The sequence below is a fragment of the Symphalangus syndactylus genome, chromosome 4 (assembly GCF_028878055.3).
Source record: "Symphalangus syndactylus isolate Jambi chromosome 4, NHGRI_mSymSyn1-v2.1_pri, whole genome shotgun sequence".
NCBI lineage: Eukaryota > Metazoa > Chordata > Mammalia > Primates > Hylobatidae > Symphalangus > Symphalangus syndactylus.
Genome location: NC_072426.2, coordinates 84,936,752 through 84,955,063, shown reverse-complemented (window position 1 = coordinate 84,955,063; position 18,312 = coordinate 84,936,752). Strand labels below are relative to the sequence as shown.

Sequence of the window (18,312 nt, the reverse complement as noted above, 5' to 3'; positions counted from 1 at the left end):
ACATGCACCTCTCCTTCATAAACGTGTGTCTCATGTCTGCAAATGTGAGACAGGAATCCTCAAGTTTGAAGAGGATGGGAACTCATCAAATCCAAGAGACTTTGTGCCTCTGTAGATGATCTGCTTGGGTTGGAAGAAATCTGCCAACAGGATTCTCCTACCCACAGCCTGTTTCCACACATGAAAAGCTAAAGGGCATGAGATTACTGATTCTCTGCCCATAATCAGAGAAGCAGCAAGCAGGAGAGTGGAAAAGCGAAACTGTAGCTTAGCAGTGGGTGTGGAGAGGCAGTGGGAGGTCATGGAAGATGCACAGGATTCCGAGTCCCGAGGCCCTTTAGCCTCTTAGAGCCTCAGGTTTCTGTCTATAAATGGGGGCCAGATACGGATCCTGCTGCTTCCTAGACTGTGGTGAGGATGAAATGAATGGGCAGTTTTCTTGGAGAGCAGTGAAGTGCTGAGTGAACAGTGTTGGCCCTGCTTCTTGCTCCCGCAGGCTGTGCCCCTTGGAAGCCTCTCTTCTGTCTTCTGGACTTTGTTCAGGGGCTGATGGCCCAGGACCCCAGGTGCTTGCTGTTCCTCCTCTGTTCAGATACGCAGGCCATTCACAAAGAGCCTGGGATCGGTAAAATCAATATAATTCCATGTCGATTATAAATTTCATTTTCTGCCTGCCTGTGAGCCATTAGCTTAGATCAATATATTCTCTACCCTTGGTTAAGTAATCACTGGGGCTGGTGAGGATTTCAGCAGAGTCAGGGCAGGGTCCTGACTGCCTTTCTGCCTTGGATAGTGGAGTCCAAGGTGGCCTCCTGGCCCATGCCTAACTCAGTTCAGGCCTGTCTTGCAAATAAATCATTTATCCCCACCTTCAAACAATAAGGTCATGGCCAGTTCTCCAGCTGTCTGGGGCTACAAGGCCAGCTTGGAGCTGCTCCAGCCCAGCACCTGGCAGCACTGTGTGTTCTGAGTGTCTAAGAGCACTGGTCAGGTGGGGGCACTTATGGATGTCTAACATCTTCTGTGGGAAAAGAAACTCTGTTTTCCCATCAGTTGGTTGGAGTTATCTGGGAAGAAGGAGAACATGAGGGTTGGTGGGGAAAGAGCCTTGAGTTCGCAGCGCCCCTCTTCTGGGTACAAACAGCCACTTTCATCTCCTGGCATGAACCTCAGGCAGCAACAGATGGACTGGTGGCCTAACGGCTGGGTGGAAGGTGGTGGCTGGGAGTGTTTGTTCTCAGCCTGTGGTGCTGAAACACTCTGGTACTTACAAACTCTGCAGGGTGGGGAGGTGCCAGCTGCTGCCCAGCACACAGCTGGCACTGGGGGAAGAGTGTCTGGAAGCAGAGGAACCCAGCTCTCCATAGATCTGCTTCAACAAAGGCCCCTGTGTCTCCCTCTCCTTCTCTGCAGGTGGCAGATGGGAAACACCATTGCTCCCACTAGCATTTACCCTCTCTCCCTGCCCTCAGGGCCGCTCCCTGCGCACCTGCTGCCCCCACTGCAACCTGCATCGTTGACTAAGGCTCCAGCCAGGCATGCCACTCCATTGTCTAAAACCCTGTCTGGATGTGGGACAGTCTCATTCCCTCATATCACCTTGTCCTTTCACTGCCTTCCTGCATTGCAGCCACCACAGGGGCACACCGCTTGCCCCAGGTTGCCACCTCTGGGCCTTAGCACAGAGGCTTTCACAACCTGGGGCAGCTTTCCTCTCTTGCTGCCTGCATCCAAGCCTGGCGTGTAAATATGAAGGCACGCACTTTATGTTCAGAAGCCTTTGGGTTCTGGATCCCAGCAATGCCCCTTCCTGGTTGGGTACCCTTACTGGCTGGCAAGTTCTTTATCCTTTCTGGGACTCAATTTCCTTATCCGAAAAATGGGGTAATAGTGGTCTTTTTCTCAATGGGAATCTTTTGAGGATGAAGGGAGATAACGCATGTGCCTGCACATGATAGGTGCAATAGGACTTCAAGCAGGAAGTTCCAACAGCCACACGGGATGTGACATTCTAAAGTGAGGGACAAACCAGGAAGCATGCTTTCAAAGAGGTAGGTCAAAGCCAGCTACCATGGACCTAGAAATGTTGACCTAGTCTCATATGTTGCAAACAAAAGTGACCCTAGGGCACCTCTATCCAGGCATGCCCAGAGTTAACCCAGGGCCTGCCAGGTGGGGACATTGGAGGACACAAGTAAAGTCATTTCATGTGCTGTGTTTGCTTGACAGCATGTCCCATGAGCTCAACAGGCATTAGTGTGGTTGTTGCGATTATTAAGCACTTGGTAAGCGCATAGAGAGTTAAATCAGTGTCTGACTCCTCATGTGAGCAGGGAGGGGAAGCTATCTGAGCCTGCAGCGTTTGGAATAGCCAATCTTTTTTCCCAGAAATGTGGGAGTTGAAGTAAAATAGCAGCCAAATCTGGGATTCCTCAACATCACCAGGTGGCAGGGGCCAGGCCCATCTGAGCCCACCACATACCTTTGCATCCCTGGCCAACACCTGGCACCCCTGGTGAGGGCTAACTCCACAGGACGCGCACTGCTCTGTGTCCCATCAATTCCCCTCCCCTTTCCCACTAGCCTGCTGCTTGGCCAGGCTGACTTGCAGGGGAACAAATCTGGGACAGGCCAGGACAGAGTGGGTGGCCTGTCTCCACCTTTCATTTTGGCCCCTGCACCTAGTGATAGCATTGTGCATACCTGCCATGGAGACAGGTGCTTGTGAGGGTTGGACACGATCTGACAGCTTTGTACTGCTGGCATCGCTGGGGGCATGAGCTGCTTAGTGACACGTCAGCCTCCATCTGCCTCTGCGCAGCACTAGATTTGGGAGGGAGGCTTCTCAGACCTCGGAGTCTTGTGTTTAAGCTGCTTCTGCTCTTATCAGTGGTGCAGTTTTGAGCATTTTACTTATATTATTCTACCTCTGTTTTCTCCCTTGTCTCACAGCGTTGGTGTAAAGATTAAAATAGGACATTTGCATGTAACGGAAGGTCCAGCTTGCATCCGGCACATTCTAAACACTCAACAGAGATTCTCTCACTTTCCTTCCTTCCTTAAAGAGGAAAGTGGAAGGACTGTTTGTGGCCTTTAATGTATTAATAGTAGAAAGTCATATCCTTGATTGCATTTATATAAAATTGAAGAATAAGTAAGATCACTCTAGGGTGCTAGAAATCAGAAAAGTGTCACTCTGGTTGGGAGAAGAGTCGGGGTGACTGGGAAGACACAGGAGAAAACTTTCTGGGCTTAAGGAAAATGCTTTATATCTTGATCTTCAGGCTGGTCACTGAAAGAACACTTAAGATTTGTGCATTTTACTCTGTAAATTATGCCTCAATAAGAAAATGTTAAAAATTTTAGAAATAAACAATGAAAATCCTAGAAGAGTATCCAAAAAAAAAATCAGGCTGCAATGTGATTTGAGGCCACTCTTGTTCAAAGATCCCCAAATTGGAAACTTTTATTTCCTCGAATCAGGTTCCCCAGGGTTTGTCCTGGACCCTTTGCTGATCTAAGGGCCTCTGTAACTTCATTTCACTTCTGAGCAAACTTTTAGGAGGGACTGACAAGAGACAGCTTGGTTCTGTCCATGGGGCGAAGTACCAATGGCAGAGGATGTCCAGGCTTGGGCACCTCTGCTGTCACGGAAGGTATCAGCTACAAACAGCGGTGTCAGGGCCTGGCCTGGAAGTAGAGACTGCTGGGTGAGTTCCCTTTGGCCCTCCTTCTCCAGAGCAGGCTCTTCTGAGGCCTCCAGTCCCTGGCTAAGCTCCAGCCCACAGCCTGGATGCACCCCTCCATGAGCGGTTCTAATACGCCCCTTCCTCAGCATACTTTACTGACCATTCTGCTAGACCTCCGTCCTCTCTGAATCAGGCAAAGTCAGATGCTGTGTCACCTAATTAGGTGACTGTTCCTTAGCTGCTTCACTCTCAGGGCCATGAAGGTGGCGAGAGCTCTCATAGGGAGCCATCATGGTACCTGACAAGCCTGGGCAGGGGCATCATGGCATCGCCAAGGGCACATCCTGGGAGCCACAATATTCATAACTAAGCAATCTGAGGAGGCCTTCTAACCCTATGAGTGTCCCTGAAGGGCAGAATATTCCAGGGATCTGAAGGATCCCCCAGTCTGAGCAGGTATGAGGTCGGTTGACCTCTGGGCTGTGATTCCCTAACCACTTTTCAAGTAGTTCTGCAGCCTTGGGGCAAAACCCAGGAGTGTCTTATCCCCTTACTTCCATTCCCCACCCCACAGAGGCAGCCATTTTCAACCTTTGTCATTGGTTCTTTTGGTATTACTTCTATGTTTCCAGATAGTATTTATTTATTACCACTTCTTGATTTTTTCCTTTTAAGTGTTATCTATTAACTTCTTACTCTAAAAGATGAAGATTTTGTTTCTTTTACACCCTTTTCCCCACCATCCATAAGCACCCACTCCACCCTCCCAATTAGTTATATTATAATTTTGGTTAGAGTAACAACAGAATCTCCATTATTAGCACCGTTTAATTGCTAGTCCCACTTGAGGTATGTTGTATATGATAATAATTTTTCTTTCATGAATCACTTTTGTTTTCCGTGGAGTTCATAATTGCCTTGCTTTTTTATTTGCTTAGTTTTCTGCTAGGTATCAATAATCCAACCTTAAACATTCTATGAGTTGTCTAGATCTAATCTCCATGTGTTTAGATGCACCTTCTCAAAAATATCATTGCATTTTATCACTGAAAGAACCTACAGCTCTCATGGAGATGTACAGGGCCATAGTGTTGGGTTAGGGAGAAGGCAGAGGCCTTAGCATTGGACAGACAAATTTACATCCCACATTTATTGGCTGGGCAACCATGATTCTTCTACATCTGTCAAAATGGTAACAATGATATCACATTATAGTGCAGTCATGAGAATTAAATGAGGTACAACAAAAGTGCCTGGAGCATGGGTGCACAATAAATGTTGGTTTACTTTCTTGTGGGACAATCACAAGAATAAGGCCATTGAAGGTACTTTGTCACACTAATAGAGCTTTCTCTCCCCACCCCCAAAGTATTGATCAGGCTCTGAACATTCATCAAGGCTCCTGAGACATTGAGACTCCTGCTACAGGAGATGGTTAAAGCTCCTATAACTTTGCCCATCAGTCTGATGATTTCCTTTAAAAGAAGGAGCCTCCTTAATAGCAACAACGATTTTATTTTGAAATATTGCAAACAAAGACAGAAATTCTAAAAGGAAAATGTATACAAGTTAAAAACAGGTAAATCTAGAAAAAAAGACCACTCTAATATAAAAATAAAGGGCAAGCAACAAATTGGGAAAATATTTGCAACATATGAGTCAGTGAAAGGTGAGGCCAAATTTCCTAAGTACCGGGCCAGCTTGGGTAGAGACAGTGCTCCAGCCACCCAGGCAAATGCTTTCTCCTCTATCCAGCTATTCATCCACTCATTCAAGAAACACAGGTTGAGTGTCCACCAGGTACCTGGCATTGGGGGTGTAATGATGCCCCCGAACAGAAATGGTTCCTGCTCTCATGGAGCTCATGGAGCAATGCAAGTGACAGATATTCACCAATCAGTCACACTCAGGAGTATACAACTGCAACCTATGGTAAATACCATAAAGAAAAGGAGAGACGGAGCAGAGGATCCAGCCTAGACTGGGGTGTGTGGGAAGACTTCCCTGGCTGGCAACACTTGAACTATACTATAACTGGAGGGTGAATAGGAATTAAGGTGTGTGTGTATGTTTGCATGCATGAACGCATGTGCACACACATACATGCATGCATGTGCACACATGTGAATGTGGGAGGCATTTCAGGGGAAAGAAGGATGTGCAAAAGCCCCATGGTGGAAGGCTCATGGAACACTGAGGACTGGAAGAGGGCTGTATGGCTGGCCTATACGCACTAGATGCCAGTAGCACCCCTCAGTTGGAATAACCAAAAATACTCCAAACAATGCCAAATGTTCCCTAGGGGGGCAAATTGCTCCTGGTTGAGAACCATTGACTTAAAACAAATGTTTATGAGAAATCTTGGATTTCAAAGACAGGCTGCCTGTAAGCCCCTTTGCTGAAGCACTGGTCTGTTACTAGCACTGTCCAATAGAAATATAAAAAATATAATACGAGTCACATATGTACTTGTAAATGTTCTAGTAGCTATAGTAAAAGAATGTAAAACAGGTAAAATTAATTTTAATAATAGATTTTATTTAACCCAATATATCCAAAATATTGTCATTTCAGGAAAATAATTATTAATGAGATATTGTACATTCTTTTTTTTGTACTAAATCATCAAAATTTGGACTAGTGACATGCCAAGTGCTTAGTAGCCACATGTGGCCAGTGGCCAGCCCATTACACAGGAGTGGGAGGGTGGAACTAAGCTCTCGCAGAGGCATCTGGCCTGTCCTATCCCTTGGGTGATCACCAGACTTGCCCCCTCCTCAGCAGAGCCATGCAAGGTCCTCCTTTGCCCATTGGGGTACACAGGGTTCAGCCCATCTGAAAGCACCCCACAGAGGGGTCCTGATGGCTGTGGAACACACTGGAAGGCCGGTCCCATCCACGAAAATCATCTAAGTGCTTGACGTGTGCTAATAAGATGGGTGTGTTCCCTGTGAATCCACAGGAGGCTGGAGGCCCCCAGCTGCAAACACCTGGTGAGACACAAACCGTTTCCAAGCTCCCAGGCAAATGCTCCATCCACCTCCAAAGACCCATCCTCCACTTCATTGTTTACAAAAGGAGCTCAGCCCTCCCAGATACTGGCCACCTGAAAAGACACGTTCTATTTTTGTAAAAGACAGATGTTCTCATTCAAAATGACACTTTCCGTGGCTAAGAAGTTGTTGTCCATGAAGATGCTGTCTCTAGCCCCGTACAGTGGCCAAGTCTTCAGGTCACTGTGCTGGGTCGCTGGCTGGACACAGGCTGGCTAGCCCAGTCCTGGACTCTCCTGACCCCCATCTCTTGCTGAGACTGCTCCCCCATCCACCCATCCTGGCCCAGACCCTGCAGCTTTCTGGGTGTTCTCCTGGCAGGAAAGCCTGCCTGCCCCTGGCCTGGTTGAGGAAATACTGTCTGCAGAGCAGCAGGAATGAAGACCCTCATTTGCACCCAGCTGTCTCTAGAAGCCAGGGCATTGCCTTCCCTGGTAAGGGGTGCTTCTGTGTTGGCCACAGGGCAAATCTTGGGCATTTCCTTTTCAGTAAAGAAGCAAAGTTTCCTTAAAGTTGCCACCAGGTCACCTGGAGCGACCGAGGGCCTCTGTAAAATGTGGAATGTGGGGCGAAGTGTGCACACCCACTGGGGCACTAAGCCGGCCACCGCCCTTTTGCAACTTCAGGTCGCGTCCCCACCCAGCCCAGGAGTTTCACGAGGAAGGGCACTTCCTCAGGAGGATGCTCACTATTCAGCGGCAATGGTCCCAGAACGCCCGCCCCATGTGACACACGGCGTGACAGCTGGCCAAGTGTCCGCGCTCCTTTGCCAAGAGGCACATGCGGTGCCCAGAGAAACCCCAGAAAGTTGGACTTACCCCTCCTGGCCTGCCTGATCTTTGGGCTCAGCATGTTCTCGCAGCCGTTCGGCCAGCCACGCGGGGCCGTTCATGCTGTCATCAACTTGCTTTTGCTCGTCCTCGCGCCCAGTCGCCCCTCATGCCCTGCTAGCTCGGGGCCCCGTGGCCGCTGGCGTCACCCGTCAGGCTCCCTCGGCTACCTCTCCCGGCTCCGGACGGACTGCTCGCCTTGGACTACATAAACCTCGATGCATTATTTATCCATCCCAGAATTAATTCCCATCCAAGCGGACCATTAAAGCCTCAGTAATCACTGCTGATCAATCACCGGACCAGGGCGGGGCAGTCCCTCTGCCTGGCCTGGGCGCACGCGTGGCTGTCCAAGCTGAGCGCGGAGGCGGGGCGGGGCCGAGAGGGGCGGGGCCAGCCAGGGACGCCGGGCGCGGTCCAGGCCGGGGAGAGGGTACCGGGGTTCCGGCCGTCCTCTGCTGAGGCTGGAGGAAATGCGCCGTTCTGCCGCCGCCTGGGAGCCGCACTCCCTGCCAAGCCCGGATGGGAGAGCGCTTTGGTGAGAAGGTAGCCGAGACTCCCCCAGGGCCCAGCCCACGGGGACCCGCTTATGAGCTCACTGTTTTAAGTGTTGAAAGTCAGGTGTGTCTGGGAAGGAGCAAGCAGCCCGGCGATGTAAACTCCTCAGGAGACTCGCAACAGGAAGATGCCTGTTAGGGATACTATTTATGCCTGTTTAGTAAGGTGACAGGAATAAGAGGGCAGGAAGCACTTAACTCAGGGCTCTTCATAGGAAGATCTGAATTGAATAGTGAATCTCTGCTAATTGCCATGTTTCTGTTTGATGCCGGCATAATTTTAAAGGATGCATACTGGGGCTTTGTGAGGAGGGGAATCCAGCTACAAGATGCTAAAAATTACCCAAGGAATGCAATCATAACAATAGCTATCATTTATTAGGCACCTACTATGTGTCAGGCACTGAGGCTGGTGCTTTACATTCAATATCTCATTTAACTCTCAAACTCCTGAAGCAGGTGCTATATATATAGCGTTTCAAATCTGGAAAATAAGGCACAGCAAGGTTGAATCACCTGCCCAAAGTCATATAGTACCGAGCTGCAGGGCGGGCACCGGAACCCAGGGCTGTGTCTACAGCTGCTCCGTGATGCCAGCCTCTCCACCCTATTCCCATCACTGCATGGTAACAGCTCCTGGCTTGATCCCCCGATGAACTTGCTGAACGGTGACCTGCCTCTGTGCCCCTGATAATCACTCTGTGTATCCTCTTAGGCATCTGAGCTTGGGTCTGGCTATTTGGGCCTGAGAACTGTGTGACCCTTTCAGTAGCTGGTAAAGAGGGATTTGAACAATGCCCTCCCCTGCTCTGATGGCCATGGCCTCCATCTGACCCTCCACACTCCGTCGAGTGCCCCGTGTCCACAGATCCCCAAGTGTCCTATTGGTATGTAATCAACTTTAGCAGCTGTAGAGGGAGAGAGCCCACCAGGAGATCACTGTGACAATCCTCCCTAGGGAAGAGTGTGCCCTATGGAGAGGGGAGGACTGCAGAGTAAGAAGAAAGACTCACCAGGATGTGGTGAGCCACATGGCCAAGCTGGTGGGAGAAGGTAGAGTCCATGGACACAAAGCTCTCTTACTCAGCATCAAGTCACTTGTTCTGGTCTTCAGCTGCTCCTCAGAGGGATGAATGAGTACCTTGGCATAACATTCCAGGTTCTTTCATGCTGGCATCCATGGCCTCCTCTTTGACCTATCTCTTGCTGATGCTCTATACAACCATATGCACATACAGCGCCTGTTCCTGTGTGCCCCAGTGACTTTGCACATGCCTTGCTCCTGTGTATTCCTGTTCTTGCATGTGCAGCTTCTGCTCTCATGTGCCTCTGTGTTTTTGCACATGTAGCTGTGTCTTTGCACGTGCAGCTCCCTCTCTCTGGAATGCCCTTCCTCACATTGCCTTGTCCTTCTTTGGGCAATTTCCCAGTGAAATTCTCCTGATTCCACCAGCAGAATGAACCACTAAGCACTTCCCCTGGGCCCTTATCTATGTCCCTGGACTGCCCCTATTTTATGCTCTCCCTGAGCCCCAGGCTGACTCAGGCCAGAAGCCTCACAGGAAATTCTGGCTTGATGGGCAGATCCAAGAAACACCACTGAATGACAGAACTGACCTCCTTTTCCTTTAGGTATAAGCCCTGTTTGGGACAGGGGCCACCCACAAGGAGTGGGGAGAATATCAAGCTAGAAAATCTTATGTAGACACCAGGGTCACAGGGCAAGTCCTGTGGCCTGTGACAATGTCTTGAGCAATCAGGAAGCCATTTGTGAGTAATGCAGCCTGGACCACTTTATCCAAGTCAGAGGCAAGGAAATGCCCTGAGACTTAGTCTGGGTCCATTCACGCTTGTTTTGGTTAAGAAACCACCCCCAGGCGCTTTTCCTGTGCAGCTGTTTTCCCTGATGATATTAAGTCACTGTGTTCACTCGCCTGCTTTTCTGGGGATCAGAGCTGGAAGTGGACAAAACCACAGGCTCTGGGCTCACACCCAGAAGTCAGGCTGGGAAAAGGGCAGGAGTTGATCTGGGTTCTTCGTCTGAGAAGGCTGGGGGAATGGGGCAGGTGGGCAAAGTAGCTTTTTTCTCCTCTCCACTCTCAGACTGTGCTCTCAGTACTTCCTGAGTTGAAGGGTCCATAGAGGCAGGAATTGGAGCCCCTCCATCCTGAAGTTTACCAACCCTGATCTGCAGGGCCCTGGGAGCCTCCCACTTCCTCTGGGGTGACTTGTGGGAGGATGGAATGGGGACAGGGGCAGGGCAAGGGGATCTGTTGAACATGTGACCTCCTATAAGCTTTTATTTGAAGAACCAGCCCTACTCTTCTCACTTATAAGTGGGACACCAAGACCAAGGAGTGGGAGATGCAGGTCTAGCTTAGCAGCGGAGACAGATGCCTCCTTCTCCACTGCCCTGTGCCTGCCTGCACAGTGCTGCCCCTTTCCAGCAGTGGTCCTGGGTCTGCCTTCACCTGGTTTCCTGCCTTGAATCATTCGGTATTTTCTAAGGGCTGTTCAGGGACAAAAGCTGAAGGGTATGTGGAGAGTACTGAATGGACAGAAGTCTCTGGAAGGCATCTATTGAAATGCACACCTGTTGGTGGGATGGCTGTCAATCAGCATCAACTGGCCCAGAGCCAGGATACCTTCAAAACAGTAATTCCTAACCTTGGCTGCACATTAGGGAGCTCTGAGAGTGAATTTCTGTGTCCCACCCCCAGTGGCTGTGATTTAACTGGTCTGGAGTGTTTATTGTCATTGGGAGTTGTAAAAGCTCCTCTAGGGATTCAGCCAGGGTTGAGAACCACGGCTTCAGAAGACAACTGCACATGGGGTGTTTGCTGGCTGCCATCCTAAGGGAGATTCTTCTCAGGGAGAGGCACATCTGCCAATAAATCTCCTGGTCAGAAAGTGGAAAGGGCATCTGTCCCAAGCCCCAACTTGAGACAACTCCACGCAGAGCCACAGGTGCTGTTGAATAGTCTGTGCACTGCGCAAAGGTGTCCAGGAGAGGGAGGTAAGGAGGCTGAATTTGGGCTCCATTGGCAAAGCCCTGTGTTCCAGCAAGGGGAGGTGGGGAGGTGTGCAGCTAGAAGAGGGAGCTTTCCTCTAATTTGCACAAAGGCGACATATAGATAGCAGAGCCCTGGTTCCCCTGTTCCAGAAGCTGCATGGAGGACTAGAGTAAGCCCTTCTGGAGGCAGAGGAGAGAAACAATGCTACTCTGGCTTTGTGATGCCTGCCCAGGGGTCACCAGCACCCGCGTCCCCAGCATGCCTGCTTAGCGCACTCTCTGTTCCTGCTGCCAGGAGGTCGATGCCGCAGCTCCCTTGCATGTCACTCAAGGTCTTCGTGGGCAGCTCCCACCCTCATACTTTGGTTTCTCCTTCTGTCTATCCCAGTAGTGGGCTGGACCAGCTGGAGAGTACCAATGACATAACTGATTGTTAAATTTTCAGGAGTTTTGTAAGCTGGTTGTTTAGCAAGAACATCATTAGAAATTAATGTATATAAACTTATAATTAAACTATTTAAGACAAAGGTAACAAGCCTAAAAACTCATAATTTCCAAATCATTTTACTACATTTTATTATTCTTAAGGTAATTGAAATCTATTGTTTCTACATGGTGGATAATATATACTGGGTTGCTGCCATGCATCTCTTCTCAACTCTAATGGTCAGTGACATCATGCTGGTAGTTTGAAATTGAATGCGGTGGGAGTATTTGCACCAAGAAAACCAGCAAATGCAGTACATCAGAGCTTAGATGTTTTGTTTTGTTTTTCTTCTACAGAGCTGGTTGTTAAGCATTTGTCAGCACACCTCTGGCCCATTTCCACCACATTCACTCTGTCTGCCCCAGTCACTGTAGACTCCCTGTTCTAGGCAGAGGATGCCAGCTCTCCACCTGAATCTGTTCTCCCCTTCTTCCTGGGAACACACAGATATTCTACATTTCCAGCATCCTTGCAATTAGGTATGACTGCATCCTGGCCGTTATACATGAGCAGAAGTGATGTGGTTACTTCTAGGCCTGGCTTCCAGGATTCCTTCTCTTGCTACCCTTCTAAGCTCATTTCCCTTTTCTGGTTGACTGGGATAGGACCACTTTGGAATTCCCATGTAGAATATGGTAGAATCCCTGCAGTCTGGGGCCCTGAATGACTACATGGAGCCAAGCCCTCACTGTCAACCCAGAAGCATCTTGAGAGAAAGAGAAATTAACTTATACTGTATTGAGTCATTTCATAGTCAGTCCTCTTCATTACTATAGCCGACATTCTCACTGGATACACACTCCACTCTGCCTGCCCTTTTTTGACCCTTGAACTTTGATGCATCCCTCTAGACCTTGTTCCGGCACCACCTCCTCGCTCAGTGCTGTATGGTTAGAGTTCGGCACCTTTAACATTTCCCATTTCATCCATGCCCAAGGCCACGGGGACCTTCTACAAGGCCCGTTGCAAGATCTTTAGAGGAGTACGAGTTTTTCCTGCCCCCCCTCACCCAAAATTTAAATATCGTCTATATACAAAACCTATCATATGCTCAATTAAAAGAATTCTTCCCAGATTTTTAAATTGGGAAACTGTCTGGGATTCATCAAAGGTGAACTTTTGCGCCACTTTGGTGGCCTTGCCCTGCTTATACTGTAAGCCTGTCCTTGGTCTTCCTGCTGTTGGGCACTTGGGCACTGCAGGCTGCTCTGTCATAGAGGGAATGGCCTTTCTCTCCACCCACTGTTCCTGGCTTCAGCTCTGCTGCCTTGGGCCTAAAGTCTGTCTCTGCCCTTTGGCTCCACCATCTCTGTCCCCTTGCCTTGGCTTTTCATTTCAGTTTTGCCCACATCCTGCAGTCCATGGCATACCCTCCCTTTGTCAGCCCAGGACCCCAGAAGAGGTCTAAAGCCTGGACTTCTACCTATCTGGGGTCTATGTTGTCTTGGGATCCTGGACAGAAGGACAAAGATGCAGAATTAGGCACTAGGAAACCACCCAGACATACCGAGCAAGAGAGTTCAGACTGGAGCACAGAGGCTTTGCTTGGAAAGCCCCTGGATTGCAACCTGTATCCTTGGGCATGATTTCTAGAGTCATTCAGCCATGGTCTGCGGGAAAGGTGGCTTAGGGGCACTGCATTGGCTCAGGCACCATAACCATAACCTTTTGTTCCAACCACTGTTGTAGCACTTGTCACACATCACCTTTAACTTTGCAACAGTTAAGTCAGAGGATGCCTAGTGTGTGCTGAATAGATGAATGAGTGGTGCCTCAGCTGGGTTCCAGTGGCAGATGCTGAGATAAGAGTTTTTTTAGGGATTAACATTTTGCTCAGGAAAGGAGGGAAGCAGGGACGGGGAGGAAGGTATCAGAGCACACTGCATACCTGACAGTATTGATGCCAGCCCAACTGGCGCTCTGAGCAGATGACCCACTGGAGGGGTCTGGCTTTGGGCAGAGGTGGCCAGGACTTGTGCAGTCATTGGCTGGGAGCCACCCAAGAAGAGAGTGAAGTTGGCTGGAAAGCTAAGGCTCACCCTAAAAGAGCTAATAGCTAGCAGCTGGCAGCTGACTTCACTCCTGCAGTTGGGCAGTGAGTCGTTTTTGGAAGCAGGCTCAGAGCGGCTCAGTTCCATGCCTACCACACTTGGGCTTTAGAGCTTCAGACTTAATTTTAAGCCTCTGTAAATGTTGGATTCAGGGAAATACTACCTAGGACTCTTTGATCCACTTGGACAACTATCTGAGCTCCTCATTGAATTGAGCAGCTTTCAGGTAAAGAATTTATTCAGCTGTAAAGTCTGTGGGTTTCTCACAAGGGGAAGCTTGTATTTGAGTCAGTGTGGGACTGACAGTAGCACAGGCTCTGCCTGTGAGTGCTGGGTTCTCACAGGGTACCTTGGAAAGCAGCTTCAGAGGGACCCTAGCTTACCAGGTCTGACACCCTGGGCTAGGCAGGGTCCCTGCTTACAGGAGTCGGAGGCTGAGACGAAAGAGTGAAACGTGTCCTCGCTATATGGCAGTCCTGTTTCTGGGTCCTGGGAACATGATGCACTGAGATTCCCAAAAGCTGCCCCCCTTCCTAGAAAAGAAGGGGAGCAGTCACTGCATCAGCTGCCCAGGCTCCAAAGGCAACCCCTGCCCTTCTACAACCGTACCAACAAGGAAGTGGGTCTGAAATGATTCCCTTCCCTGAAACTTAGGTAAAGAATCAGATTTTAGGTAAAGAGTCAGATTTTAGAAAATGATAAATCACCATTTTGATCAGCTTTGCACTATTGAAAATCAAGCCTTCTCCCTCGAGAAAATACCTGCTTGTTGAACAGATAGAAAGAGTGGAAATTTCCCAGGCTCCTTCTCTCATTGCTCACACCTCTCACCAGTCAAATTCTTCCCTGCCCCACTCTTCTGAGCAGATGCCACACCCTCGATCCCTCCTGTAACTTCCTTCTGCTCCTTTCCCTTCCCTTCCCTTCCATTCCCTTCCCTTCCCTTCCCTTCCCTTCCCTTCCCTTCCCTTCCCTTCCCTTCCCTTCCCTTCCCTCCCCTCCCCTCCCCTCCCCTCCCCTCCTTTCCCCTCCCCTCCTTTCCCCCTCCCCTTCCCCTCCCCTCCTTTCTCCTCCCCTCCTTTCCCCCTCCCCTTCCCCTCCCCTCCTTTCCCCCTCCCCTTCCCCCTCCCCTTCCCCCTCCCCTTCCCCTTCCCCTTCCCCCTCCCCTTTCCCTTCCCCTTCCCCCTCCCTTTCCCCTTCCCCTTCCCCTTCCCCTTCCCTCCCTTTCCCTTCCACCTCCTGGGTCCACGCAATTGTTTTGCCTCAGCCTCCTGAGTAGCTGGGACTACAGGTGTGTGCCACCACACTCGGCTACTTTTTGTATTTTTAGTAGAGATGGGGTTTCACTATGTTGGCCAGGCTGCTCTTGACCTCCTGACCTCATGATCTGCCTGCCTTGGCCTCCCAAAGTGCTAGGATTACAGGTGTGAGCCACCATGCCCAGCCAACTTCCTCCTGCTTTTCTATCCATTTCCCCTCCTTTTGCATCTTTAATCCCTCCCTCATTGGTGCTTTTTTCCAAGTTGACAAACTCCCTCAAGTCTTTCCTGCTCTCAAGATTACGCCTCCTCTTCACCTCATCTGTTATAGTGGAATGGAATTTGTTTTTTGGCTGTACCATATCTAGCCCCTCCCTGTTTTGGAGGAATTCCCCATCTCCCTCTTCGGAAGCTACAAGAATGGATCTGCTCTATCTCTGGCAGGCAGTTGGATATGGTCATGTGGCTGAGGCTCAGCTGAGCGGATGACCCTGCCTGGGTTTTGAATCTCATCTTGAGTGTGACCCAGAGATGGACAGAGTCGACTTCTCAGCACTGGTGGCAGTGATGATACCTGCTGTGATGATGAGGCTTTTCCACAGGTGGCACTCTGCAGGGGTGTCCTCCCCAGGCTCTTCCTGCAAGAAGACTATACTTGTGCTTCTTGCTTTTAGGCTCTCTGGAGCCACCACCATTCTGTCCATTTTCTAACCTGGTCCTCCAGCTTACAAAGGTTTTTTCCAATAAATTCTCTTTTCTGGCTTTAGCTGGTTTGGATTTCCTTTCTGTGACTCACAACCCACAGAATTCTAACTGATGCCCACATTATGCCTCTCTGCCATGTTCCCCATTCCTGTTCTCCTCTCTCACTTCCTAATCCTTTTTAATTGGCACAGATGGTACAGTCCCCCACTTTTCCATTCTCTCACTGATGGCATTTCCTTCCCTATTTCCCCAGTTATACTGTCAACCTCATCACTGTATGTCTCAGGCTGGAAACCACAGGCCATCCTTCGAAACCCTGGACTTTCAGTTAGGACCCATAGTAATCTCAGCTCACCAGAAGGTGCTGCTGGATGACACCCTCCTACCTCTGACCAACACTTCTTGTCTCCCAACCTTTTTTTTGTCCTCATCTGTTTCAAAATCCAGCTTCCATCTCAGTGTACACCTTTGGCCTTTGTGAGAGTCTCGTGCACATGTGCTGCCTTGCTTTAGTGAGGCCTCAGTGACTCTTCCTTTAAGGCTCTCTTGTGCGTCACAGGCTTCTTAATGGAGCAGTTTATACTCGTCATCATGATGTGTCCTCAGTAACCACTACCTCTGTCATGTGACAGAAACTGTTTTCTTGGAGGTCACTGATGAGCACCTAGTTGCCAAATACCCTCAGTACTCATCTATCCCAGTTAAAAAAAGACAAGGGCTTTATAGTTTAGTAGGAAGATGGTACGTTTGAAGAATCCTTGGTTTGAATTTCTTGAACCAAGCATTCACTGTATCAGTTGATCTTCTTAATTTCTGGGCCATTATTGGAACCAGATAGAAGGAAACTTATGCCAAACCCAAGTTTCCAGTGTTGCTAGTTCTTAGACCTAGGCCAGACTTCATGGTGCCATGCCCTTGTGGTATATGACTGAAGTACATCTAAGTGGAGAAGTTTAGAAAAGAATTGGATGTAAGACTATATTGTTTAGAGGAGAGTTTGGCTGGGAATATAACTTTTATAGACCACTGAGAAGAATTAAAAAAAAAAAAAAGAATAGAAAAATAGAGAGGCCAGGACCAAACTATGAGAACCTCCAACATCTAAGGATTGTTAGAAGGAGGACCAAAGTTTACTTAAGGAAGTGCTATGGTTTGAATGTCCCCTCCAGAACTCATGCTGAAATTTAATTGCCATTTTGATGGTATTAAGATGTGAGTCTTTAAAGAGGTGATCAGGCCATAAGGACTCTGCCCTCATGAACGAATTAATGTCATTATTGTGAGATTGGATTGTTATAAAAGCAGGGTTGATGTTCTCTTGCATGCTCTCTCTTGCCCTAACTTGCCCTTCTGTCTTTGCCTGGGGCTGGCATAGCATGAAGGCCTTCACCAGATGCTGGTGCCATGCTCTTGGGCTTCCCATCCTCCAGAACTTACAGCCAAATACATTTATGTTCACTATAAATTACTCAGTCTGTGGTATTCTGTTATAGCAGCATAAAATGGACTAAAATAGGGAGCTAACCAAATATGGGCAAAGAGATGGGAGAAAACCCTGGGGAATATGGTATCATAAAAGCCAAAACAGGTTTAATGTTTTCACAAGGTAGTGTCTCACTCTGTCAAATGCTGATGAGAGAGTTAGACAGTTGAGAAGAGGACAGTATTTACTAGATTTGGCAAAGGAGAGTTGTTTATAACCTTAACAAGAATAGATTCATTGTAGGAGTGGAGTAGGATGCCAAACTGAAGTGGATTGAAAATGACTGGTAAATTCCAGTTCCAGGAACATTATGGATTATATGCTCCCCAAATCCCCTCATGAAAAAAACCCCATACTCAGCATGCTAAATATAATGCAGAACACTCATTTTTAAAATAAATAGCTGAGGAAAATGGTGTCAGTTAAAATGGCAGAGTAAGACATTTCAAAATTCTGTCTCCTATAGCAGCAGCAACAACAACAACAAAAAAGTGACAAATCAGTTTTTCGGAACTCTAGAAACTAACCAACAGCTTGCATCAGCCAGGGGAATGCTTAATCAGGAAAACCCAGCTGAGTCTCAGTAAGAACAGCAAGGTTTGTTGCATTTTAACTTACCCTAGTCCCATTCCAACTCTGCAATTAGCAAGAGTCTTGCAAATGACAGCCCTGGTGACAGTATCATTACTGTAGGAAGCACAATGGACCTCATTAGCAAATAGCTAAAATTATTTATTTTGACCTATTTGGTAGTTACCCAAGAGCTTATTCAAAGGCTTGCCTTCATCTCACCTAACCCAGAACTCTTCCAGTGCTAAAGCAGATATCTGTGGAATTTTGTCAAAAACATTTAGAGGAAAATGTTTTACTCACTGCTGCCTCAGGCAGTAGATAATAGTTGGAGCAAAAAATAGACTAACCTAAAGCTCTGGAGAAAAGTCTGGTAAACAAGATGCTTTGAAGAGTAAGGACTTTGAAAAGCTCCAACATACACACACACATGCCAGGGTTGTGTGAATGATCAGGAAAGACCCAAAAAGACCTGAAACTCTAACCTGAGGCCAACCTCTAGACTCTGCTCAAGCAGAAAGTGAAAGCTAAAACACGGTTGTAAACTTCTGGGCTGAGTCTTAAAGGCAGGCTTCAACACACCCACACAGTAAAGATATTGGAGCACCCCTTGCC

At 48.5% G+C, this 18,312-nt stretch overlaps 1 protein-coding gene across 12 annotated transcripts in view; it reads right to left on the bottom strand.

The window, feature by feature from the left end:
• ARHGAP22 (Rho GTPase activating protein 22) overlaps positions 1-18,312 on the bottom strand; it is a 210,072-nt gene that overhangs the window by 150,592 nt on the left and 41,168 nt on the right. For 2 of the 12 annotated variants that reach the window (XM_055275380.2, XM_055275383.2), the window contains exon 1: positions 7,561-7,921. The exons of 9 other annotated variants lie outside the window; for them this stretch is intronic. In XM_055275380.2, coding sequence (XP_055131355.1) covers positions 7,561-7,594 — 34 coding nt within the window. In that variant the 5' untranslated portion in view covers positions 7,595-7,921. Of the gene's footprint in view, positions 1-7,560; positions 7,953-18,312 lie in introns of those variants that run through there. One more of the 12 variants, XM_055275385.2, reaches the window with a different exon arrangement.